Consider the following 26,358-nt stretch of genomic DNA (forward strand, 5'->3'; position numbering starts at 1 on the left):
CTCCATGTTTCACCTTTGTACTCTAAATCCTGAAATATTTGCACATCTCTCTGCTAATAGTAATACACCAGATGTTGTTGTTGTCAATGAAGGAGACAAAACAGTTTCCATTCTTGAAATGGCCTGTACCTTTGATTCTAGTTTAGAGGAAGCCTTTATGACTAAAGTCATTAAATACCAGCCGCTCCTACGAACCATCATAGAGCTAGGCTATAGGTGCAATCTATTTGTGTTCATCTTTGGCAGCCTTGGACACGTACATAGGTTGGTTGTAAGAGGCTTCCAACAACTTGGGATGCCAAAAAAAGCAGCTATTAAACACCTTGCAAAATTCTGTGCAATCTCTTCTACTATCGGTAGTCGCCAAATATGGCGAAGGTGTTGTTACTTGTACCCTTGAATGGTTTGTGGGTATCGGATATTTGTCCAAGATATGATGACTGTACATTACTTAAAGCACCTTGTAACAGGGACGTGCTGGCCATTGGGAAAAGCGGGACAACTCCCGAACGGCCGGTTCATTCCCGGCCTGTCCATGGAGGCCGGCCATTAGGAAAAAATTAAACTGTTTGCACAAAAGTAAAAATTAAACTGTTTGCACAAAAGTTGTGAAAACAGCCGTTCTACAAGCACTGCTTGTAGATCTGCTGTTTTCACTAGTATAAATGATAAATACAAAACAAACGGTTTTGGACATACAAGGTTTCCACCCGACAACGACAAAATATAACTCATGTAATTGGCCCACTGGCTTGTCACTTGTCATGATCTGAAATGGCAAATCTTTGAGTAGCAGCAGCTACTATATCTCTCTCTATAGCGCGCAATGAGGGCCTCTCCAATTCTTTTTCCCGGGCTGAATCAGGGGCCCAGCACGTCCCTGCCTTGTAATATTTGTGTCCTTGTATTGTATCTCTTACAGTATGTGGACATAAATAAATGATTGTATGTGTCCATCAAGGTGGCCACAGAGAAGGACAACGGTGTGTTGCTGTACAAGGAGGACCAGGACCCCCTGGCTCTAGAGCTGTACCAGGGACACATCAGACTCATCTATGACATCGCCAGCTACCCTCCCACCACCGTCTACAGGTAGACAACACACACACACACACACACACACCCTCCCACCACCGTCTACAGGTAGCTTCAACTGATTGAGTTACAGTTCATTCTACTCTCTGACGCGCACGCACGCACGCACGCACGCACGCACGCACGCACGCACGCACGCACGCACGCACGCACGCACGCACGCACACACACACACACACACACACACACACACACACACACACACACACACACACACACACACACACACACACACTCTCTCTCTCTCTCTCAGGAAGGAAGGAAGGAATGAAAGAAATGATTGTCAGACCTCACCATGCATAGTGAAGGCCAGAGAGTGAGTCAGTGCTTGTGATTGGCTACTATTGATCATGTCTGCAGAGAGAGAGAGGAAGAGAGAGAGAGAGAGAGAGAGAGAGAGAGAGAGAGAGAGAGAGAGAGAGAGAGAGAGATGCTATAGAACATGAACCGATTTCATCCCAAGGGAAATCCAGCATGCAAGGTGTGCCCACATCACAACTTACATGAAGGAATGTGGGGGAGGGAGAGACAGAGAGAACAGGAGATAATCAGTTGAGAGAGAGAGAGAGAGAGAGAGAGAGAGAGAGAGAGAGAGAGAGAGAGAGGGAGAGAGACTCAAAGACTCAGACAGTGGGCAGCAAGAGAGTCAGAAAGAGGGATGGAAAAAGAAAAGAAAGGGGAAAAGGAAAGGAGAGGGGGGAATAAGGGACAGCGCTATCGTTTTCACTTCTCTCTGTCTGTGGTTTTCCCTGCATTCTGACGTCAAGCTGTGTGGATTTGGCTTGGCTCTCTCCTTTTGTCTCTGGTGGGCGAGAGAGGGGAATGGTACACACTGTGTGTGTGTGTGTGTGTGTGTGTGTGTGTGTGTGTGTGTGTGTGTGTGTGTGTGTGTGTGTGTGTGTGTGTGTGTGTGTGTGTGTGTGTGTGTGTGTGTGTGTGTGTGTGTGTGTGTGTGTGTGCGTGCGCGCTGCGCTTGCGTGCGTGGCGTGCGTGCGAGTGCGTGTGTGTGTGTGCAGGCGTGCGTGCGCAAGCAGGGGCGTCACACCAAATTCTGGGCCCTGGGTACAAGGTTTCACTGCGGGCCCCCCATGAATGTTAGCTATTGAAAAATCTTGTAGATCTGCTATTTTTGAAAAATTTAGAAAATTTGTGCAAAAAACCTATGTTTCCATGTCAGTGGCGCTCAAACGTTTTCATGTCAAGGACCCCCAAAATGATATGTATTTGGGCCACGGACCACCATCTCAAAATATTTAGTTCCAGGGACCCTCCCAGAAGCAAAATTTCAGTTGCAAATGTTCGCTTAAAAAATACATATATTCAAAGATTTGCACACATTTTCACATTTTCACAAGCTCGCAGAGCGGCACCGAGCTTGTATATCTGCTATTTTTCAATAGCTAAAGTTACTAAGGCCCCTCCACCTTGGGCCCTAGTAACTCAGTCCCACTCCCCCCCCCCCCCCCCCCTTGTGACGCCCCTGTGCGCGCGAGAATAAGATAGCCAATAAGATGGCCATGAGCTGAGACAAGGAAAGATACAACGGGCACCAGAATGAGTCACGGGGCAGGAATCCATGTCACCATGGCCAAACCACAGCTACAGAAGATGTTTGTACAGTATGATTCCTCTTCAGAGTTCAGCAGTCTAAACCAGGGGTCTCCAATGTTTTCAGACCAAGGACCCCTTAGTTGAGAGAGAGATGAAGCAGGGACCCCCACTACCTTTTCATAGATTCCATATAGTTTCATTGTTTGACAGTGCGATCGATCATAAGTGTATTTTGGATTCAATTTGTGTTAGCAGATATTTAACCACTTGAACCGTCAATGCTTTCACTCTGTACTTAGTCTGCTCTTTTTCCCCTCTACACCAAAGGCCTTTGACAAAAATAGTCGATCTACAAGTGCTTGTAGATCTGCTATTTTTGGCTAAAGTTCTCAGAATAAGGACACTAGGGTTCAAGTGGTTAATATAAAAAAAAAAAAGCTTCTATCACACAAAGATTTGGAGGACCCCCTGTAGTAACTCTGAGGACCCTGTAGGGGTCCCGGACCCCCTGTTGAAGACCCCTGGTCTAAACTAACTAGGTTAGGAAACAATCAAATGACGTGCAGTCGTGACTGGGGGGGGAAAACAACAACATCTCAATCATGTCTTTTTTTTGGTTTGCAACTGTAATATGTAGCAGAAATACACAGTCAGACCTAGGCTGTTAATTTAACTCTGTAAATGTTGTTACACTCTCTGCGTATATTGTATGTTTTCAGTTGACACATGTATAAATATCCTATCTAACAGTGCATGAATAGGATCAGAATGTTATATCTGAGGTTCTCTATTCTGCTATAGCTATACTGTACGTGTACATATATTTCAAGTACTTTTATTTTATTTTGTGTAGTATCGTGTTACCATGGTAATACCACGTAATGTTTTATTTAGTTGTTGCGCAGACACAGATATCAGAACCAGTAAGACTAGCCTAATCGCAGTGTCCAAAAATGTTTTTGAAAAAATCGGTGGTGGTGGCGCTAAATGGGACAGATCCATGTTGATGACATGACTGTAGACATACATGTACTGTGTTTCCGCTTTGCATGATTTTAGGGCAAAATCTGTAGGAGCTGTGGCCAAAAATGTGTTTTGCAAGAATCGGCCTCATGGTGGCGCTAGAAGAGGGCCATGTGAGAGGGGTTGGAGGTTGTGGTTTGGCAGCCAAGGAGTGTGTGTGTGCAAAGTTTGGCCTAGATAGGGCCAACGGTGGAGGAGATATGAGTAGGGCAAAAGTGTGACGTGACTGACAGACTGACAGCCGGTGGAGGTTTTGATAGTAACTGTGACCTGACGGTCGCAATCAGAATCAGATCGAGGCAGGCGCACTGTACAGTATGTGGCGTTTTGAAGGAAAAACGAAAACAAAAGGGGAAAACTATGACCTTAGCTGGAATGTGAGCTGGCACCCAGAAACACTGGGTGAAAATGAAGAGCCAAACGGAGGACAAGAGGAGGGAGCGAAGATGGAAGAGTGAAGCAATGGAAAAGATGTGCCGAACCGCAATACAGAGGGGTAAACACACTGAGGGTAGGAATGGGTTGAAAAGGTTAGAAAAGGAGAAAGTGGACAGACAGACAGATCAACTAAGGCTGTGGTTCTCAACCTGTGGGTCGGGACCCCCACGGGGGTCCCCACATTATTTTGGGGGGGTCCCCAGATGATTAACTAAACGTGCAACATTGTTTTCTCACTCAACAGTAAACAAACCGACATAAAGTTTAAGTGTAATTTAAAGACTTTTTAATACCTCTAAAATTACAAATTAAACATTGTGTGGCCAAATTGTCAAATATTATGGGCAGAAATTGTGAAAATAGCCGATCTACATGCTCGCAACGCGAGGTGTTGTGAGCATGTAGATCAGCTATTTTCACAGTAGAACCGTTTTATACAAAATATAATGCCTCAAAAAATGCCTCAATAATGCCAGTGCTCGTAGGGTATGGGGGTCCCCAGTTAAAATGTGATTATTTTGGGGGCCGCGGCCTGAAAAGGATGAGAACCACTGAACTAAGAGACAGACAGATCAATTAACTGACAGACAGACAGACAAATCAACTAACAGCCCAACGGAGAGAGAGGAGAACGAAACATCACGGGCGAGATGAAACGCCGAATGGGTCGGACGCGTTTACTTTATTGTATTTTTTGCCCGCAAAACAAAAACGGCGCGGGGGGGGGGGGGATAAAATGGATGGATGGTGTCGACTGAAAGAAAAGACACCACCAGCCACGGGTGAGCGGCATGCAGGGTGGACGAGCGAGGAACGCGGGATGATGATGAGGGAGGGGGATCGAGCGAAAGCGAAGGAGGACGAGGGGAGGCGGGGGAAGTGAAGGAGGGAAAAGCGAAACCACAGACTGAGTCAGGGAATTATCCTTGTCTGGTTCTGTTAGATTGACACGGACCACGCCTGACAGAGAGAGAGAGAGAGAGAGAGAGAGAGAGAGAGAGAGAGAGAGAGAGAGAGAGAGAGAGAGAGAGAGAGAGAGAGAGCAGGGGTGTCACACCAAATCCTGGGCCCTGGGTACAAGGATTGACTGCGGGCCCCCCATGAATGTTCTTCATAGGGGGAGGGGTTTAACCCATTTAGACTATACAAGCTCACAGCGCGGCGCTGTGAGCTTGTATATCTGCTATGTTTGTCTCATTTCAAATCCTTCTAAGGTTTTTTTAAAAAAAACCTATGTTTCTATGTCAGTGGTGCTCAAACCTTTTCATGTGAAGGACCCCCAAAATGATGTACTATTTGGCCACAGACCCCCATCTCAAAATATTTAGTTCCATGGACCCCCCAGTTACAAATGTTCGCTTAAAAAATACATATATTCAAAGATTTGCACACATTTTCATGACTTTTCAAAAATAGCAGATCTTCTGCGAGCTTGTAGATCTGCTATTTTTCAATAGCTAAAGTATATAAAATAATTAAGGCCCCTCCACCTTGGGCCCTAGTAACTCAGTCCCACTCCTCCCCCCCCCTTGTGACGCCCCTGAGAGAGAAAGGGAATGGGAGGGATGGAGGGAGAGAGGGAGAAAGGGAGGGGAGAGAGGGGGAGAGAAGAAATGAGTGAGTCTGGGGGAGATAAAGAGAGAGGGCTAGAGAAGGATGGAGAGAGACAGAGGGAGAGAGCAAAGGCGAGAGACAGAGTAGGGCAGGGGTCTTCAACGTTTTCAGGCCAAGGAGATGAAGCAGGGACCCCCATAAACAGTTCATAGATTCCTTATAGTTTCATCTTTTGACAGCACAATCATCTTGTGTATTTTGGATTCTTGTGAATTTGTGTTTTCAGATATTTAACCACTTGAACCGTCAATACTTAAAAACACTTGACCTTTCACTCTGTACTTTTCCCCCTCTACACCAAAGCTCCTTGCAGAAAATAGCCGATCTACAAGCTCACAACGCCTCGCAGCGCGAGGCGTTGTGAGCTTGTAGATCTGCTACTTTTGGCTAAAGTTCTCCGAATACGGACACTAGGGTTCAAGTGGTTAAAAAAGGATAAAAATAAATTCTATCACTCAAAGATTTGGAGGACCCCCTGTAGTAACTCTGAGGACCGGACACCCTGTTGAAGACCCCATGGAGTAGGGAGATGGAGAGGGAGGTAAGGGAGGAATGGAAAAAAGGGGGAACGAAATGGGAAGACAAAAGAGAGAGGGGGGAAGTGAGAAAGACAGAGGAAGAGGGGAGAGAGAGAATGAGAAAACTAGAGAAAGCGAGAGAGGGGATTGCAAAAGCGCCAAACCATTCCTATAAATGCCAGCGCTAAGTACTAAGTAAACACTGTCTCTGTGTTATGTTTAACATGTGCCAAACTGGAACCAGAGTATAGGCCTGTCTCCTAGCCTGGGGCTCGCCTGAACACACACTTCCCATGGTTCCCCCTCTCTCTCGTGGGCCCATCTTTCTGCTGCCAACGCGCGGTCTTATCTAGCCCTCAGCTGGAAAAAGCGCGGCGCAAGCGGACTAAAACCGCACAGCGTTCAAACGATACTGGACACTTCAGTGCATGTTTTTTTTTTTTTTAAACACTGCAAGCTCAAGTGCAGTATCAGTGGCACATACACACCGACACACACCAGCTCCTACAAAGAAACCAGGGTTTGTAGATCTAAATAAAGCCTAGAGACCAGCACCTGGGATGTTTGTGGATCAGGGACGTGCAGAGAATGTTAGAGAGGCAGGGGCTGAAAAGGGCCTTTTGGTGAAAACATTGAAAATAGCAGACCTCCAAGCTTGGAGCTTGGAGGTCGGCTAATTGTCGATGCTTGATTAATTATACACATTTCTTGATTTCAACTTAAGATGCATTCAAGTTCAGGATGCTGCCTTCAGGTATGGCATGGAAAGAGGGCATTTTGCATTTCTTTCACCGTAGCAAAAACTGCATTCATGGTCGGGAGAGGGCACTTTTTACAGACGGATAAAAGGGCAAGGGGCTCGAGCCCCCTTTGATGTCTTTGTGTGCATGTGCCTGTTGTGGATGGATGGATGGATGGATGGATGGATGGATGGATGGATGGATGGATGGATGGATGGATGGATGGATGGATGGAAGGATGGATGGATGGATGGATGGATGGATGGGTGAGGTGTTAGGGAGTGAAAACGACACCGAAAGAGAGAAGGGGAGGAAAAAGCGAGTGAGAGTGAAAACGGGAGCGAGAGAAAGAGAAGAGTTGAGGCTGGAGGAGAGTCAGAGAGCACTGAAGAAAGGGATGACAATGAAGGAGAGAGAGAGAGAGAGAGAGAGAGAGAGAGAGAGAGAGGAAGAGAGAAGAGAGATGAGAGCCATACAAGACACCCTCACTGTGACCTCATTAGCAACAGATCAAAGTTTGTGTGTGTGTGTGTGTGTGTGTGTGTGTGTGTGTGTGTGTGTGTGTGTGTGTGTGTGTGTGTGTGTGTGTGTGTGTGTGTGTGTGTGTGTGTGTGTGTGTGCGTGCGTGCGTGCGTGCGTGCGTGCGTGCGTGCGTGCGTGCGTGCGCGCGTGCGTGCTGGTTACTAATGTGGTGCCCTTTATTAAATGCCACATTAATTCTTCCATCGGGTCAAACAGCCAGAGAGGAGGGGATGGATGGATGGAAGGAGGGAATGAGGAGTAGGCCTATACAGATGGAGAAAGGCATGAGGCCGAATGGAAAGATGGACTGAACATAGAGGAGGGAGGAGAGAGATGGGTGGATGGGATAGAGTTAGACGCAGGGGTCTTCAACAGGGGGTACTGCAGGGGGTCCGCAAAATTATTTTTTACATTTGTTAAAAAATTAATCATGATTCTATCCATTTTGAATAGCTTGAATACATGATTACTATGCAATTGACAGATTGTTGATATTATTGACATTGGTTTTAATAAGTAGTATGTTTAGAAATGGTAGTGGTACGGCCCACCCTGCTCGCTGTAACTTGTACATGTTTAAAATAAAAAAATATGTTGTAGCCCCGACCCCCCCACCCTACGAGGTGGTAGGGGGTCCCTGCTCCATCTCCCCATCAGTTTGGGGGTCCCCAGCCTGAAAACGTTGAAGACCCCTGAGTTAGAGTGAAGGAGGGAAAGGTAGAGATATTAAAAGGCCCACTTCACCTCTGGGACAACCAGATCTTATTTTATTGTTGTTTGGGACACAATCCTTTAGTGTTATTTTTTGTGTTCAATCTGTGTTTTTAGATATTTTAGTATTTCAGCATGCTACAAAGCAATATCATGCTACAAAGCATCATATGATGCTTTGTAGCATGCTGAAATACTAACATATCTAAAAACTCAGATTGAACACAAAAAAATAACTTCATATCCCAAACATCAATAAAATAAGATCTGGTTTTCCCAGAGGTGAAGAGGTCCTTTAAGAGGGACGGATATAAAGGGAGGGGAGACCCGATGCATAGATTGCATTACTGTACAAAGTTGTGGAAATCTATTAACCACCATAGGAATCAAACAATGGGCTCAAAAAGCCAAAACTTGCATTCCTTCCAGTATTTTCTACTAACTAACAGCGGTGACTAACTGTTTACTTGCTTGAAAAATCTTTCGTATCACCAGTAAGACTCCCTAATCGGGAGATAAGCGTCTGCCAGGTCGCATACACAAACTTTAGAAGGCAATGGTAGCCAATCAGGAGGGAATATGGGAAATGGGACAGATCCATGTTGATGCCATGATTTTAGAGATACTGTGTACCGCTTTGCGTGATCTTAGGGCAAAATCTGTAGGAGCAGTGTCCAAAAATGTGTTTTGCAAAAATCGGCCTCATGGTGGCGCTAGAAGAGGGCCATGTGAGAAATTAGGGGTGGAGGTTGTGGTTTGGCAGCCAAGGAGTGTGTGTGCAAAGTTTGGCATGGATAGGGGCAACGGTGGCGGAGATATGAGTAAGGCAAAAGTGTGACGTGACGTGACGTGACTGACAGACTGACAGCCGGTGTAGGTTTTGATAGTAACTGCAACCTGACGGTCGCAATCATCTCTCTATTCCATTGCTCTACTCTCTATATCGTCGTTGTCGGCTGGAAACCTCGTATCTCCAAGTTTCAAATTTGTACGTTCTTTCGCAAAGTAAAGCCCTAATTCATCATACAAGGCTGTCGCACAAAAGTAGTGAAAACAGCAGATCTACAAGCACACAACGCCTCGCGGGTGTGTGAGGCGTTGTGTGCTTGTAGATCTGCTGTTTTCACTAGTTTAAATCATTTTTAAAATGATAACTACAAAACGAACGGTTTTGGACATACAAGGTTTCCACCCGACAACGACGATATGTGTCTCTGACCTGCTGTAGGGAAACTGAACAGAAAGGATATTTTTTTCAGGTAGCGCGGCTGGATCAGGGCCCGAGGCACTGTGGGACGCTGACAGCAAGTACCCTTCAAGACAAAATAGTGACTTCCACCACTGCATTTAATGAGAGAATTATCACTGTGCTGTCATAAAGCGGTGTTCATAAAAATGGTTTCACCTGGACTTACTTTTCTCCGACGGTGTTGTCACAGTTGGAGACAGAGTATAGTTGAAGCCAGCAGCCCCGGTACAGATTCACAGCCCGGCGGGACATTTGTTTCAGGATCTTATATTCATGCAGTAGGAGGCTAGGAGCTAATCTCAGCCTCTCATCCACTCTATACTAGGCTTGTCACGATACTGGATTTCTAACTTCGATACGATATTTTGAAAAATGTCGAAACTCGACATTTTTGTGCAAAAATGTTTCTTTTCATTTAAAGAAAAATACAGAACTTCTTGAGGTAGATGGTAGTGCACATTTTAAAGGCCTGCCTTTGATGTTTTCACATTCTAAGTACAAATAACTAGGAATAAGCCAAAGTAGGAAGGATACACATAAAAGTAACATTGGTGTAAACCAACGAGAGAGGTAAAAACTGAGTATCGATATTATCGATGCTATGGAAAAGTCACATTGAAGATCGATAATATATTCAAAATTGTTACTTTTCGATAAATCGATATTTTTGACAACACTACTCTATACTCCCGCTGCAACAATGGACAGCATTTAGCGGGACGATGTGTGTCGCTTTGTGCTCGCTGGCGGTGTATAGGGACAGGCAGGCACGTGCACACATAGACATGAAAGGGGGCTTGAGCCCCTGCACTTTTATCCTCTCCAGGCCATGAATGCAGTTTTTGGAGCGGTGAAAGCGCTCCCAATAGACAGGTATGTCCGTGGGTATGTCTGTGGGTGGGTGGGTGGCTGCCTGGCCGTGTCCGTAGCCTGGCAATACCTTGAGTGGCCACACACAACACACTAGTTAAAGGAGGGGCGCTGTTTTGTGCAGGCCAGGCACACTCCACACACACACACACACACACACACACACACACACACACACACACACACACACACACACACACACACACACACACACACACAGGGTATAGCTGCTCAGATTCACCGCTCCACTTCGAACCGAGGTTTGATTTTTACTATGGTGAAAGCAATGCAAATGCCCCTCTTTCCATGCCATACCTGAAGGCGGCATTCAAGAGAATTGCCTTGTCCAAACTCTCCTGAACTTGAACGCATCATCTTATGTTGAAAGAATTGCCCTCTCTGTGTAGAAATCCATGCCGTTACGCCACATCTCCAGTATTGCCTTTTTTTATGCTTAGTTTTGTGTGGTATCAAGTAGGGATGTCCCGATACCACTTTTTTGCTGACCAAGTACAAATACGAGTACTTAATTTCAGTACTTGCCGATACCGAATTCCGATACTGTAAGTTACGTTTCTGTACAAGTGCTTAATTAGTGTTGGCGCTCCAAAATAAAATGCTTTAAATAATGATGTTGTCATGGATAGAGTGAGAGAAGGTGACAACACTGTTCATTAGTTGAACTAACACACAAAACTGTGTCTTAGGACTTTTGATATGTTGTTACCAACATATTTATGAAACAAAAGGGTATCTGGCGCTGCCGTGAGCAATATCGGACGAGTACGAGTACAGCAAAATAGGACGCATCCCTAGTATCAAGTACTGAAAATAGCCGACTGCGACGCGTTGTGAGCTTGGAGGTCGGCTATTTTCAATATTTTCACCAAAAGGCCCTTTTAGAAATGTCAGCCCATGCCTCTCTAACATTCTCTGCACGTCCCTGCTCCCAGTGCAACAATGGACAGCATTTAGCGGGACGCTATGTGTCGCTTGGTGCTCGCTGGCGGTGTATTAGGAACAGGTGTAATGGTGACATACTGGGTATCGTGCGCTGGCCATTTCCCACTGGCTGGGGGTTGGCTCCACTCTCTGTTGTACATTATGGATGGGGTGACATCACCTGGCACCAGAAGCAGCCTACAGCAGATGGCCAGTTCCCTGCCCTCGCTCTGCTTGACGCCACCAGAGATGTCAAGCTCCACACAGATTTGGGGTTGAGGGTTTGGTCACCCTTTAACTCTTTTACCGCTTCGGACGTTCCCGTTCGCCCCAATTCTGAACGCGGCACGTTGCCAATACGGCTCGTTCTTTTTTACCTTGTCTGATGACCGCCCGTAAACAATAATGGAGTCCCAAATCACTTCCTGGCTGTTTTCTCTGGATCTGTTCTAGAAAATGCATTTCTATGCTCTGAATGTATGGCAAGCGGTAGCGGCACAATTCACATTAATCTTTGCATAAGGCTGCCCTCTGCCGCCAGCTTGGCTCAAGTACACATATGAGCGTCCATTGTAGAAAGAATTAGTTTGAAACTATAATATCGCAAAGGTAAGCTGCTTTTTGCTGGCACCAGCCCCAATAAATAAATACTAAATCTGGCAGTAGAACTGTTAATATCGGTGCGGCGTTCAACACAAACACTGGAACCGAGCCTACCTATAACTGCTAGCACATGTTGCTAGCTTAGCTTAACCTTTGCCTCGTAACAAAGTTAATTCCTGTGTAAGGCCTCATATACTACCCATGAAAAAAAAGAACATTTAATCTTAAAGGAGTAGTTCACCCCCAAAATGACTTTTTTTCTATTGATTACTCACGCCATGGAGACTTGAGTTCAAACATATTTTTAGTTTTTTGTCGCATTCCTGAATCCTGAGACAATCATTTGATTACAATAAATGTACATCCACATTGATTCCGGACGGGGCCCCAAATGCATTTGGGTCCCCCTAAATAAACATAAACATAATTTTACTGTTTTACTTTTTTTGCCTTAGGAATGCGACATAAACCCAAAAATATTATTGAACTCAAGTCTCCATGTCGTGAGTAATCAATAGAAAAAAAGTATTTTCCGGGGGTGAACTACTCCTTTAAGGATATTGTTAAAAAATTCATTGTGAATCCTTAGAATATAGTGTAACTGTTAAATGAAAAAGAAATCTGACATGGCATTCAAACCAGTAGCATTTCATGGACTTTATTGTCATGGCTGCATGGTGTTTGTTGTTAGATGTTGTTTGCCTATAAATATGTATATATATATATATATATATGTATATATATATATATATATATTCATCGTGGGTTTATGAGTGCCTTATCACTTGATGTAGGCTACATGCCTGGCTGAAGAAAAGCCCGAGGAGTAGCAGTAGAATAATAAAATGTTAGAGGGCAATAACTTGAATGGTAAACAAGGCTGTCGCAGCCCAGCTGCTGCCTGCTCGGCAGACCCGATCCACGTTACCACGGTGATACTGGGCTGAAATAGCCATCGTCTGGTAAACATCAATTTAATCCGTTCGGTACGGGAACTCCAATCTGTGTCACTTTAACCATTATTTTATGCTTTAACTATTGAAAAATAGCAGATACCGGCATACAAGCTCACAGCGCGGCACCGAGTGCTGACCCGATTCTATAAATGTCTTTTAAGTTCCTGCTAAGAGTGAAAAACCTATGTTTCTATGTCAGTGGTTCTCAAACCTTTTCATGTCAAGGACCCCTAGAATTATTATGTAATTGACCGCGGACCCCCATCTCAAAATATTCTGTATCGGGGAGAAAATATTTGAATAGCAAATGTTGCAAATTCACGATTTTTCACAAAATAGCAGATATATACAAGCTCACAGCGCGGCACAGAAGCTAAAGTATAAAAATAATTACCGTTCTAAATGGGTTAACCAGATTGGACTGGTAAACACATGGATACTCGGTCATACGCATACACAGATACAACAAGCACGCATACACAGAGACAGACCTACAGTATACAACATACAATCTCTCACAAACACACACACGCACGCGCACGCGCGCACGCACGCACGCACGCACACACCCCGTACACTTCTGGTTTAGGAAAACCTTGTAACTAAACGATAGCAGTGACCAATTGGATTTGAAGAGTGTAAGCAGATCCGAGTGGTTTGTTCCTGACCTGAATATAGTTTTTTACTCTCACAGATAAAGTCAACGAACGTTAATTATTTCTGAGTCGGTGTTGTAGAGAGAAGGTGGTTGTAGGTATTTGAGTGGGTTTTTTTTTGGGGGGGGGGGGGGGGGGAAATCTCTCTCTCTCTCTCGCTGTGTGTGTGTGCGTGTGCGTGTGCGTGTGTATATGTGTGTGTGTGTGTGTGTGTGTGTGTGTGTGTGTGTGTGTGTGTGTGTGTGTGCGCGTGTGCGTGTGCGTGTGCGTGTGTGTATCTGCGGGTGCACAGAGTATTTGATTTTGGACTGACAGGAAATTGACTTCCCCTGCGGGCTTGGGTGAACAGGACGAGAGAGAGAGAGAGAGAGAGAGAGAGGGAGAGAGAGGGAGGGGGGGGGGGAGTGGTTGAAATCTGCAACGGCTCTATGTTTGTTTTTATTGAATTCCATAATGGGCCACTTTTAGCTAATACACAGGACCAACCCAGACGACTTCAAAGAACCTCACGCACAGTCGTGCACACACACACACACACACGTTCAGACACAAAGACATACAGTCACTCTCACACACACACACACACACACACACTCACACGCGCACACGCACACACACACACACACACACACACACGTTCAGACACACACACACACACACACACACACACACACACACACACACACACACACACACACACACACACACACACACACACACCGTACTGTAGGTATGCACACACCACAGTAAAATATCAGTCAAGGTTCTGGAGAAAGTCCACTTGTCAAAACACTGATGAAGCCTGATATTGGAAAACATCACAAGCACACACGCACGTGTGCACACACGCGCGCGCGCGCACGCGCGCGCACACACACACACACACACACACACACACACACACACACACAGAACACACACTCTCTCTGCTGGTTATATACTGCCACCATGTGGTGATTTTGATCCATAGCAGTGTCATAGCTCCATGGGGTGGGTGGTTGTGTGTATGTGTGTGTGTGTGCCTGGATGAGCGCGGTTTCTGATTGGCTGAAACTGGGGAAGATAGCGCTCGGCTCTGTTCACTTGGACCGCGCACGATGTGGTGTTGATGTTGTTAAGGTGGCTGAGGCGGATGCTCACTCGGCAGATCCTCTCGTGGCTCAAGTCTCTATTTATTCAATATAATGTAGTATCCACATAGTATTCACATAGAATCACTATCACTAATCACTAATGATGTATGGAACTTTGTTGCTTGAAACAGAGGCTGAAGAACAACCAAAAGACACGCACATCCAAAGCATACTAGTCTGGAAACAGTATAAGAGTAAGAATAAAAAGAGTCCGTGCTTACCAACTGATGCAAGGTATAGTTTACTTAAGCGGTAATGTTTCAAGCCAACCCTTTTTTTTTTTGCTACCTAACACATTTGTAATTATAATCATAATCATCAGTTCTGTGGGTTCTTTATCTGGCTGTATTAATCCACTTGGATCCGCATCAGATGAGATTGGATCCGTTCACTGGGATCTTCATTAGGGGCTGCGTGTGTCAGTTCCCAGCTCAAATACATTTCAAGATGCCCTCAGCCCCTCAGCTCGAGCTGCGCTCGCCAATTCTTTTAACTCGACACTCGATAATGTAGCATGTAATGCACGAGGGGGGGGGGGGGGGGGGGGGCTGGAGAACAGGCGTTGAGGTGGGAAAAGAAAGAAGGAACAAAGCAGAGAGGAAAGAAACGTGTAGAATACCACCTGAGGCAATTTAACACTTCCTCAAGCCAAACTGTCTTGACGAATCACCCGTCAACTCCACAGAGAGAGGAGGAGGAGGGGAGAGGAGGCAGCCAAGGAGAGACTCAGGGGCGTCACAAGGGGGGGGGGGGGGGAATTGGGACTGAGTTACTAGGGCCCAAGGTGGAGGGGCCTTTATTATTTTATACTTTAGCCGTTGAAAAATAGCAGATATACAACAAGCTCACAGCAGTGCCGCGCTGCGAGCTTGTAGAACTGCTATTCTTGAAAATTCGTGATAAAAAATATGTATTTTTTTTAAGCGAATATTTGTAACTCAAAATTTGCTTCTGCGGGGGTCCCTGGAACGAAATATTTTGAGATGGGGGGGGGGGGGGTCCGCAGCCAAATACGTATCATTGTGGGGGTCCTTGTTATGAAAAGGTTTGAGCACCACTGGCATAGAAACAGGTTTTTTCAAAAAACCTTAGAAGGATTTGAAATATCAAAAATGTTCATGATTAAAAAAAAAAAAAAATAGCATATCTACAAGTTTGTATATCTGCTATTTTTCAATAGTTAAAGCACAAAATAATGCGTTTTCCGGTCGAAACGGGATTAATCCCCTCCCCCTGTGAAGAACATTCATGAGGGGGGGGGGGGGGGGGCCGCAGAGTTACTGGGGCCCAAGTTGGAGGGGCCCTAATAACTTTATCTATTGAAAAAATAGCAGATATAGCTTGTAGATCTGCTATTTTTGAAAAGTTGTGAAAATGTGTGAAAATCTTTGAATATATGTATTTTTTAAGCGAACATTTCTAACTAAAATTTTGCTTCTGGGGGGTCCCTGCCCTGGAATTAAATATTTTGAGATCGGGGTCCGTGGCCAAATACATATCATCTTGGGGGTCCTTTTGCACACATTTTCACGATTTTTCAAAAATAGCAGATATACAAGCTCGCAGCGCGGCACTAGGTGCCGCACTGTGAGCTTGTATATCTGCTATTTTTCAATCGTTAACATTCATGGGGGGGCCCGCAGTGAATCCTTGTACCCAGGGCCCAGAATTTGGTGTGACGCCCCTGGGAGCAGAGCAACATCATATCGGGACGATTATAACAGGCCTGCTTCAAACGTGTTATTGAATTAGGAGGCTTTAACATGAACCATACATTTGTCTGCATCGTGTCACAGATAAAGTAAGAGTTGTGTGTGGGGTTTTTTCTTTTTGGTAACCAGAAACACGTGGAGAAAGAAGCATGACAGTGACTTCTGTTGCAAATTTTGGTTTCTGTATTCGTTTGTTTATTATATAATTGGCACATCAGTCGTACCAAACCCCCTACTGTATATAAATACGTACATTATACTGTATGCACTGTATGAAGAATAAATCCCACCCTGGCCACCTGCCAAGGAAGATATTAGACTTATGGTCTTAAAGCACGGCTTCTCTGACTGCTACAATACACATACCCTGTCAATTAGGGGTGTAACGATATAGTAACTGCATCGAAATATCGTTTTTAACTTAAAAAATCGAAGTAGATCGAAATGAAAACAGCTAAAATCAAATCGTATCGTTTTATTTTGTATCGTATCTAATCGGCAGTGCAAAGAATCGATTCGATTGTATCGATACTACCTACTTGTGCATTGTATTTAGCATTTTGAAGAAGAAAAAATTAAAAGGAGGGGTTTAATTACTTTTCCATTCCATATAGCTACATCGATAAATGTGTGTAATCTCTGGGTTCATGTCAAGGTGCAGGTTTGTCATTATACAATGTCCATGTATTTGGCAGATAATCACTGTGTTTACTTATTTATATCCATAATAATACATGTTACCCTTAAAAACCTGCACTATCCACACCTTTCACACAGATTTAATTTCTTTGCTAAATAGTTACTATATTGATTTTAAATCATTGAATCGAATTGTATCGTATCGCCATGAATGAACCAACATCGTCCATGTATCGTATCGTCAACCATGTATCGTGATATGTATCGAATCGCTATTAAAATGTATCGTTACACCCCTACTGTCAATAGTTATTAAAACAAATGTCCAAAATAGACAGCTGAAAAGTGTTCTATTCGTGCTTTACTTCTGCCTCTGAAATGATGATTGATTGGATGTATACATTTCTAAACAAATTAAATGAAGGGCACATTACAGTATGATACATTATGAAAAATGAATACTGTAAGCCAGAGGTCTTCAACAGGGGGTCCGGGACCCCTAGCGGGTCCTCAGAGTTACCACAGGGGGTCCTCCGAATGTTTTTGCGATAGAAACTTTATTTATATCAACCACTTGAACCATAGCGTCCATATTCCGAGAACTTTAGCCAAAAATAGCAGATCTACAAGCTTGTAGATCAGCTATTTTCGGCAAAGAGGTTTGGTGTAGAGGGGGAAAAGAGCAGACTAAGTACAGAGTGAAAGGTCAAGTTAATTAAGTATTGACTGTTCAAGTCGTTAATTATCTGAAATTGACATGAATCCAAAATATACTGAGGATAGTGGGTGCTGTCAAACAATGAAATTATACGGAATCTCTGAAAAGGTTGTGGGGGTCCCTGCTTCATCTCTGTCTCTCAACTAAGGGGTCCTTGGCCTGAAAACGTTGAAGACTCCTGCAGTAAGCACTTGTGGGGTCTGGAGAGGGGGGCCCTAAAAAAGCCCTGACCTAACGGGGTCTTTGCTGTGTCACACAGAAACCCACCAGACAACAACATCCCTAGTATTACTGTTTACACTGCTCCTACTTTTCGCGCGCTCAGCACTTACCATATCGCCGACAACAATGGCCCGCCTCCAGAACTCACAACCGACGTTTCAATTGGCCGTTAGGATAACATCACTTGTAACCTAAAAATTGTACTATAAACAATTGTCAATCAAAGCAGGAAACGGCGGGGCTCCTTAGCTCGTTAGCCAATAAGAGGCCGGGGGGGACAGGCAAGGCTTTGTCCTGGGGTTTAACCCATTTAGGGTTAGAATTATTGAATGCTTTAACCAGTGAAAAATAGCAGATATACAAGCTCACAGCGCGGCACCGAGTGCCGCGCTGCGAGCTTGTAGATCTGCTATTTTTGAAAAAAGTCGTGAAAATGTGTGCAAATCTTTGTATATATGTATTTTTCGAAGCGAACGTTTGTAACTCAAATTTTGCTTCTGGGGGGTCCCTGGAACTAGATATTTTGAGATGCGGGTCCGTGGCCAAATAAATATCATTTTGAGAACCACTGACATGGTAGTCTCTCAAGAACAGACTAACTGAGCTCCAGTTAAAGTGAAAAGGACCTTTTCTTTGACAATGGCTGGCCAGATTGCTGACATAGAAACATCTTTTCAAAAAAATCTTATAAGGATTCAAGAGACACTTATAGAATCGGGTCAAAATTCTAATTTTCACGATTTAAAAAAAATAGCAGATCTACAAGTGCCGCGCTGTGAGCTTGTAGATCTGCTATTTTTCAATAGTTAAAGCATTAAATAATGATGCACAATAAGGTGTACCCGTTCTGAATGGGTTTAACTCTGAGGTCTAGAGGCGACCGCCGACGGGAAGAGAGTGGATTCACGCCTTCTTTTGTGTTTTTCTTGTGTTTCGCTTGTTTTCTCCGGGAAGAGTATGTTATGCACCAGGGTGAACGGAGGCACAGTCAACTTTACCACCCCACTGTCTCTCTCTCTCTCTCTCTCTCTCTCTCTCTCTCTCTCTCTCTCTCTCTCTCTCTCTCTCTCTCTCTCTCTTTTTTCCCTCTCTCTCTTCCTCTCTCGTCTATATCTCTCTTTCTCTCGCTCTTTCTTGGCCGTGCCAAACCACTGTCTCTACAGCTGTCTGTCTCTTCTCCAGCAAAAACCACTAGTAGTAGGGAATCTCACACATGCACGTGCACGCACGCACGCACGCACGCACGCACGCACGCACGCACACACACACACACACACACACACACACACACACACACACACACACACACACACACACACACACACACACACCTCTCTCAGGGTCAGGCATGGTCCAAAGGGTCATGATGACCTCTGTCTCACTGTTTCCCTCCTCTTCAGAATAAACACATTCTATCCTTGGAAACAACACATGGTGTAACAGGGTAACATTCTATCCTTGGAAACATCACATGGTGTAACAGGGTAACATTCTATCCTTGGAAACATCACATGGTGTAACAGTGTAACATTCTATCCTTGGAAACATCACATGGTGTAACAGGGTAACATTCTATCCTTGGAAACATCACATGGTGTAACAGTGTAATAATGTATCCTTGGAAACATCACATAGTGTATCGAAATACTCTGTTACAAGTAAAATTCTGGTATTCGGAATGTACTTTTGAAAACAGCAGATCTACAAGCAGATCCACAAGCTCAGAAAATAGACGATCTACAAGCTCACAATGCGTCGCGATGCGACACATTGTGAGCTTGTAGATCGTCTATTTTCAAATGGCCCACATGTATATAGGCCTACTGTATAGGGTTGAACTGGTTAACGAATGTTTTGTAATAATAATCAATCTACAAACCAAAACATTTTACTCAAGTAAATGTACTTAGTTACTTTACACCACTGTTTGGGGGTGTACACAATATTCAATACTGTGCAAGACACCACCTATGGTAACAAAAACGGTTCATCAAAAGTCACCAGAGACTGGCACCCATGTCCCTTTTTGTCCTTTAGTTTTTAACGTCTTCCACCTTGGGCATGTCATTGGAGGCGAAACTTTTCCAAAAACTTGCATATATCTACAAGCTCACAACACATGCCAATGCGACGCATTGTCATTAGCCATTTTTACTCATTGAAATCCTTTAAAAAAATAATGCTTATTGTGTTATTTGACGATTATTGTTCATAATATTGTCTTTATATTTGAAAGCGCATTGAGCTGAATTCTATGTGTGAAGGATGCCACAGTAGTTATTATAACTGGCGGTTTATCTTGGAACAAAAGGAGAAAAGTGAAACGTGGATGGATTGGGAAAGTTTTGCTTTGGGGTCGGACGATTTACAGTCTGCCCCACAAATTATGCAGAATTTAATGGTATTAAAGAAAACAGTGCTAATCCTCTATGCTTCCATTTCTGTGTGTGTGTGTGTGTGTGTGTGTGTGTGTGCGTGTGTGTGTGTGTGTGCGTGCGTCTGCGTGTGTGTGTGTTGGCAGTGTGGAGTCGGTGAACGACGGTATGTTTCACTCCGTGGAGCTTCTGATTCAGAACCACTCTCTGAGTCTGGTGGTGGACCACGGCGCCCCCAAGAGTCTGGGCAAGCTACCGCGACAGCCCTCCGTCGATCACAACACGCAGCTCTACATAGGAGGTACGTGAACACACACACACATACTGTATATGTCAGGGTTCCCCAATAGGCGGCCCGCGGGCCATTTGCGGCCCGCGGGGGGCTACTGTCTGGCCCCCACCAACCCCAGTAATAATGGTGGTATAAGAGCAGCAACAACACAAGTATATCGTCGTTGTCGGCTAGAAATCTCGTATCTCCAAATTTGTATGTTCTTTCGCAAATCATACAAGGCCGTTGCACAAAAGTAGTGAAAACAGCAGATCTACAAGCCTACAAGCACACAACGCATCGCACCGCGAGGCGTTGTGTGCTTGTAGATCGGCTGTTTTCACTAGTTTAAATCATTTTTAAAATGATAAATTCAAAACGAACGGTTTTGGACATACAAGATTTTCACCCGACAACGACGAAAACTGTCGCTGGAGTAGTGGGAACGCCACCTGCAATGTTATGGCCCTTGGCTTGGTACCCTAGACATAATTCGGCCCTTGGGGAAAACTAATTGGGGAACCCTGGTATATGTACTGCACACACACACCTAGGAGGGAGAATTTAGCTCAAAAAGCGCAAACAATAAACATATTCAACACATTCACACACTTGAATATGCTTGGGTTTTATAGCGGATCTTTTCGTGGATCTACAAGCTCTCAGTGCGCCGGCGAGCGGCGTGCCGAGAGCTTGTAGATCCACTATTTCGCTACTTTTTTGGACAAAAAGAGAAAATGGAATGACACCCACAAAATAGGGATGCCACGTTGAAAGTGACCAATGAATCAATGGTTGTGTACGATAAAGCGATGGAGACAATATGCATGAAATAACTGAATGTGAGGTTTTTGAAAATGTGTCAGTGGTTCTATGTCAGTGGTGCTCAAACCTTTTCATGTAGGGACCCCCTAGAAGCAAAGTTTTAGTTACAAATGTTCGTTACAAGTTTTGCATGCATTTTCACAACTTTTCAAAGATAGCATGTGAGCTTGTATATCTGCTATTTTTTCAATAGCTAAAGTATAAAATAATTAAGGCCCCTCCACCTTGGGCCCTAGTAACTCAGTTCCACTTTCCCCCCCCTTGTGACGCCCCTGTCTCCTCTCCTGTCTCTCCTGTCAGGAGTGCCGTCCCAGCTGGTGGCGTCGGCCCTGCGGCTCAGCCCCGAGCGCTCCCCTCCCCCCTCCCCCGCCCAGGCCTTCAGCGGCTGCATCCACAACGTGCGCATCAACGGCGAGCTCCAGGACCTGGCCTCCCGGGGGGGGCCCGCGGCCCCGCAGGGCGCCGCCCAGGGCAAGGTACAGTGAGAAGAACCCACGGATCCCCCATCCCAGAATATTTCCCCCCCCCCCCCAGAAGCAAAGATTTTAATTACAAACGTTTGCTTCAAAAAGAATATAAATTGTATTCAAAGACTTGCTAAATATGTCATGATTTTGATCTACAAGCTCATAGCGCAGCACTCGGTGCCACGCTATGAGCTTGTAGATCTGCTATTTTTGAATACCCATAGTATATATATTTTTTTAAACGGTTCTAATCTAAAGTGACATAGATGCTTTCCAGCTTAAAACCGGGAAAGCATCCTTGTGTCATTTTACATTTTAGTGCTGACTATTCAAAAATAGCAGATTTACAAGCTTGCTGCTAGCTGGTACATCCACTATTTAAAAAAAAAAAAAAAATCTTGAAAGTGTTTGGAAATATATTGAATCATTTAGAATCTTTTAACACAAATCTTCTCTTCACGGGGGATTTTTCAAAAGATTTTCAGCTAGTTTGAGAAGCACTGATTTCAAAAGCATTTCCTATAGAATGGGGCCTGGGGTCTTAACGGGTGGTCTTGTGCTCCTACAGGCAGAGGGCATCCTACCCGGGTGCCACTCCTGCAGCGTGTGCGCCCAGGGAGCCTGTCGGCAGGGAGGGGACACGGGGGTGACCTGCGAGTGTCCCAGCGAGTACACCGGGGCCCTGTGTGACCAGAGGACGGCGCCAAGCCCCTGTCACAACAACAGGTATGATTATATTATGTTTTGACACTGTCATTGGAGGCGAACCTTTTCCAGAAACGTGCATATACCGTACCCTACCAGTCAAAAGGTTGGACACAGCTTCTTACACACATTGAATAGAAGCTGTGTCCAAACTTTTGACTGGTAGCAGGCATTGACACTAAAGGCTTGCCCACCTGCCCCCGGCAGGTAAATAAAACTTTTGGGCAGGTGAAGTTTGCTTTCAGGTTGCCCGACCGGGCAAGTGCTCATTTGAGACGGGACGCAACCGTACAGCACAAGATATCTGTCTAAACACCTGAACATGGCCAGCACGCTCTGTCTTCTGGTCTGTGGAATGTAAAATAAGAGCACTGTTTACCTAGTGCTGTTTTACTGTTGCTACACATTAAAATATGTGTGAAGTGTGAAAGTGTGAAAACATATACATATTCAGTCATATGTACTGTAGGTATTTGGTATTTGGATTTGGAGGTATGACAATTGTTGTCGCACAACCCCAGAAAGTAAAAATTGAGCGGTAATTAAATTCTTACCTATCATTTTAGAATGGACAATTTACTTTTCGGGCAAGTGGGCATGACCTTTGGGCAAGTAGAACATGACTTGTACTTGCCTGACGGGCAAATGCCTCTGAGACCTTAGTGTCAACCCCTGGGTAGGGTATCTACAACGCAACATTGCAGTATACACACCTGTGCTTATGTGTGTTACATAGTAACACTATTATGCAAACAAATGTCAAATACTGATGCACACCCAAATGTTGCATTCAAATGACCATAATCTCTACCTCCATAATGGCATGACCTCAAATATGTGTATCTTAAAGATGGGTTTCTATGATTTTTCCCCCTCTAAAACATGAGTATCAGCTATTATGATTATACTAGGAGGAAGATTTTTTTCCTTTTCAGAAAAAGTAAATTAGGTTTTTATGTGGCCACACCCAGTATGCCTGGTTGTCATGGTGGGTGGTGACCCAGCTGAAGTTAGCCACACCCACAGTGTTGGGTGAATGGTAAAAGGGGAGGGGTTGATTCTATGATGTAATTGTATCTGTGTTTTTGGACCGGCACTTTTGACCCACAAGGTGGCAGCCTCCAGGAAGAAATCCCAAATACAAAGTGAATACATATTTGCTCATAACAACCACACCAGGGGCACCGCCTCTTTAAAGCTTTGTGAACCACTGCTGTAATGACTAACGGTGTCCCCTTGTCTGTCTGTGTGCCAGGTGTGCCCATGGCCTGTGTGTGTAATGACTAACGGTGTCCCCTTGTCTGTCTGTGTGCCAGGTGTGCCCATGGCCTGTGTGTGCCCAAGGGCCAGTCGTACAGCTGCCAGTGTGCAGAAGGCTTCCAGGGCCAGTACTGTGACCGGCGACAGGAGCCACCCGCCTGCAGGGGGCAGCGCTGCGGCCGCGGGGAGTGTCGCGTCTCAGAGGCGGGAGAGCCGGTCTGTCACTGTCAGCCTGGCTACACGGGACCGAGCTGTGAGACTGGTGAGAGAGAGAGATAATAGTAAAGATAATAGGAGGGAAAGGGATGCAGAGAAAGAGAGAGGGGGAAAGCACTGGTGTAGCGACCCCCCGCCGGGCCCCAATGCGAGGTTTTCACCACAGCACAGTAGAGTAGCAGACAGTGTCAGATGTGATTGATACAGTTACTATATTATATATAAGACAATGACTCCAAAAGACTAAGACTAAGACTAAAACATTTTGATATTTAGGTGACTAAGACTAGACTAGACTAAAACAATTTCAGAAGACTAAGACAGGACTAAGACTAAATATTGTGTTATTCCAAAGACTAAGACTAAAATATGTTGATATTTAGTAGACTAAGACTAGACTAAAACAATTTCAGAAGACAGGACTAAGACTAAATATTGTGTTATTCCAAAGACTACGACTAAATCTAAATCTGCTGCCCTGCCTCTCTCTCTCACAGAGTTGACGTGCCAGGGTGAGATGGTGCGGGAGCAGCTCAAGCGCCACCATCCGCTCAAGACGTGCACGTCCACCAGCAAGGTGCCTCGCATGGACTGCCAGCGCGCCTGCCAGGCCGGGTCGACCGTGCCGGGCACGTGCTGCGGCCCCACCAAGAGCCGCAAGAGGAAGGTGGCGTTCCGCTGCACCGACGGCACCTCGTACTCGGAGGAGATGGAGACGGCGCTGGAGTGCGGCTGCGCCAAGTGCCCCTCGTTGTAACGGCCACACCCCCATAACACACCGTCGAAATACCAGAACAGCAGCGACCATGACGACACTATACCACCACTGAGGAGGAGGACGGCGGCCATTTTGTGTTTGTTTCTTTTTTGGGGGGGTCGTTTTATCGCCAACACCCACCGACCGACACCGGTTTTTCTGATGTTTCACGGCACCACCGTTTTGGGATTCTTTTTTTTTTTTTCTTTCACGTTCATGACACCACCGTTTATGGGATTATTTTGCACGTGTCAAAATGTTGTGGCTTTTTTTTTTTTTTTTTTTTTTACACACAATTTGATTTGACCGCCTACGATTTGCCACCAGGAGAACTGCAAGCAAAAGCCGAGAAAGGGACCTGTGACTGTGTGTGTGTGTGTGTGTGTGTGTGTGTGTGTGTGTGTGTGTTTGCGCGTGTGCGTGAGTGTGTGCGTGTGTTTGTTTTTGACAAGAGAGAAAATATATTGTAACATATAAGTGAGGAAAAAAAAGCATAGAACTTATTTTTATTATGGGATTTTTCTAAAAGATGAAAAAAAAGGACTGATGACTTTTGTTCAGTTTTAATGTGTTGATTATACAATGTGTCATATATGAGAAGTTATTTTGTACCTTGTAAGATGAAAAAGTACACAACAAAATAGATTAACATTCCTAAAAAAAAGTATATGAATTTATATGTATGTATAAATCTATATAAATATTTACCCTAACCCGATGAATTTTATATTTTCTAACTGTATTTGCATGATGTGTATGTGAGTGTTGATGAAAGCAGGCTTCGGACAATGAGTGGAGGATTATCACTTAAAATGGCCGCCAAGGCGGGAAGGAAGCGGTGCTGCAAGCTCTCGCTTTTGTCATCGGAAAAAGAATAAATGTTGGCAGTCTTTTTGACCTCCCAACTGGAGGCTAAAGAAAGGAACTATGTGCCTTGATAACCTGCCACGTAATCTAATGGACACCATCCTCACTTGCGTTCGCCTTAGAGGATACTACAGACTCTTCCACAGAGGTGAATTAACAGGTCATGCTAGGGTTGTGCCATAGGAAGCCATGCATACATTGCTGTATTTTGCTTGTTTATTTGAGTTATTTTTTTATTTTCTTTATGTTTTTGCTATTACACACCAGACTTGGGCTCAAATGGGCTATAAATTTTGGACAGATAGGGTACTTTCACCATGTTTGATTGCTTACACTTGCGTGTCAGAGAAAGTGTATTTGTGGGTTTCAAATGTAGTCCTACACGGCCGTGTTGAGAACCATGAACACAGGTGTTTCAATTTGTCTGATTGGCATAAAACTAACGTTCTATTCCAATCAGAACACCTGTGTTGATCCTCAACAACAAGGCCGGTGTAGGACCACGTTTGCAACCCATGAATTCGACACTAAACTGAAACACAGCAGGTAAGGGTAAACCCACGGCTGAGCCCAACGTAAATGTAATGGGTCTTTTTCGAATCGATATCACATTGCGATGCATTGTGGGGGCAGTAAGCGACTGGTGGATTTCCTAGAAGATAATGCGGCACGATACCAGGTTCCCAAGTTCACCAGGAAAATA

At 44.7% G+C, this 26,358-nt stretch overlaps 1 protein-coding gene across 1 annotated transcript in view; it reads left to right on the forward strand.

Annotated features, from left to right (window-relative positions):
• slit3 (slit homolog 3) overlaps window positions 1-24,788 on the forward strand; it is a gene marked incomplete at both ends in the record, with an annotated part of 393,381 nt that extends 368,593 nt beyond the window's left edge. Inside the window, 6 exons of the mRNA XM_080746832.1 lie at window positions 962-1,092; window positions 20,434-20,588; window positions 21,684-21,859; window positions 22,419-22,576; window positions 23,872-24,077; window positions 24,529-24,788. Of these exons, the coding sequence (XP_080602958.1) occupies window positions 962-1,092; window positions 20,434-20,588; window positions 21,684-21,859; window positions 22,419-22,576; window positions 23,872-24,077; window positions 24,529-24,788 (1,086 nt within the window). The remainder of the gene's footprint in view (window positions 1-961; window positions 1,093-20,433; window positions 20,589-21,683; window positions 21,860-22,418; window positions 22,577-23,871; window positions 24,078-24,528) is intronic.
• Between the last annotated feature and the right edge of the window lie 1,570 nt (window positions 24,789-26,358).

The sequence above is a fragment of the Nannobrachium achirus genome, assembly GCF_963921795.1.
Source record: "Nannobrachium achirus genome assembly, chromosome: 17".
Classification (NCBI taxonomy): domain Eukaryota; kingdom Metazoa; phylum Chordata; class Actinopteri; order Myctophiformes; family Myctophidae; genus Nannobrachium; species Nannobrachium achirus.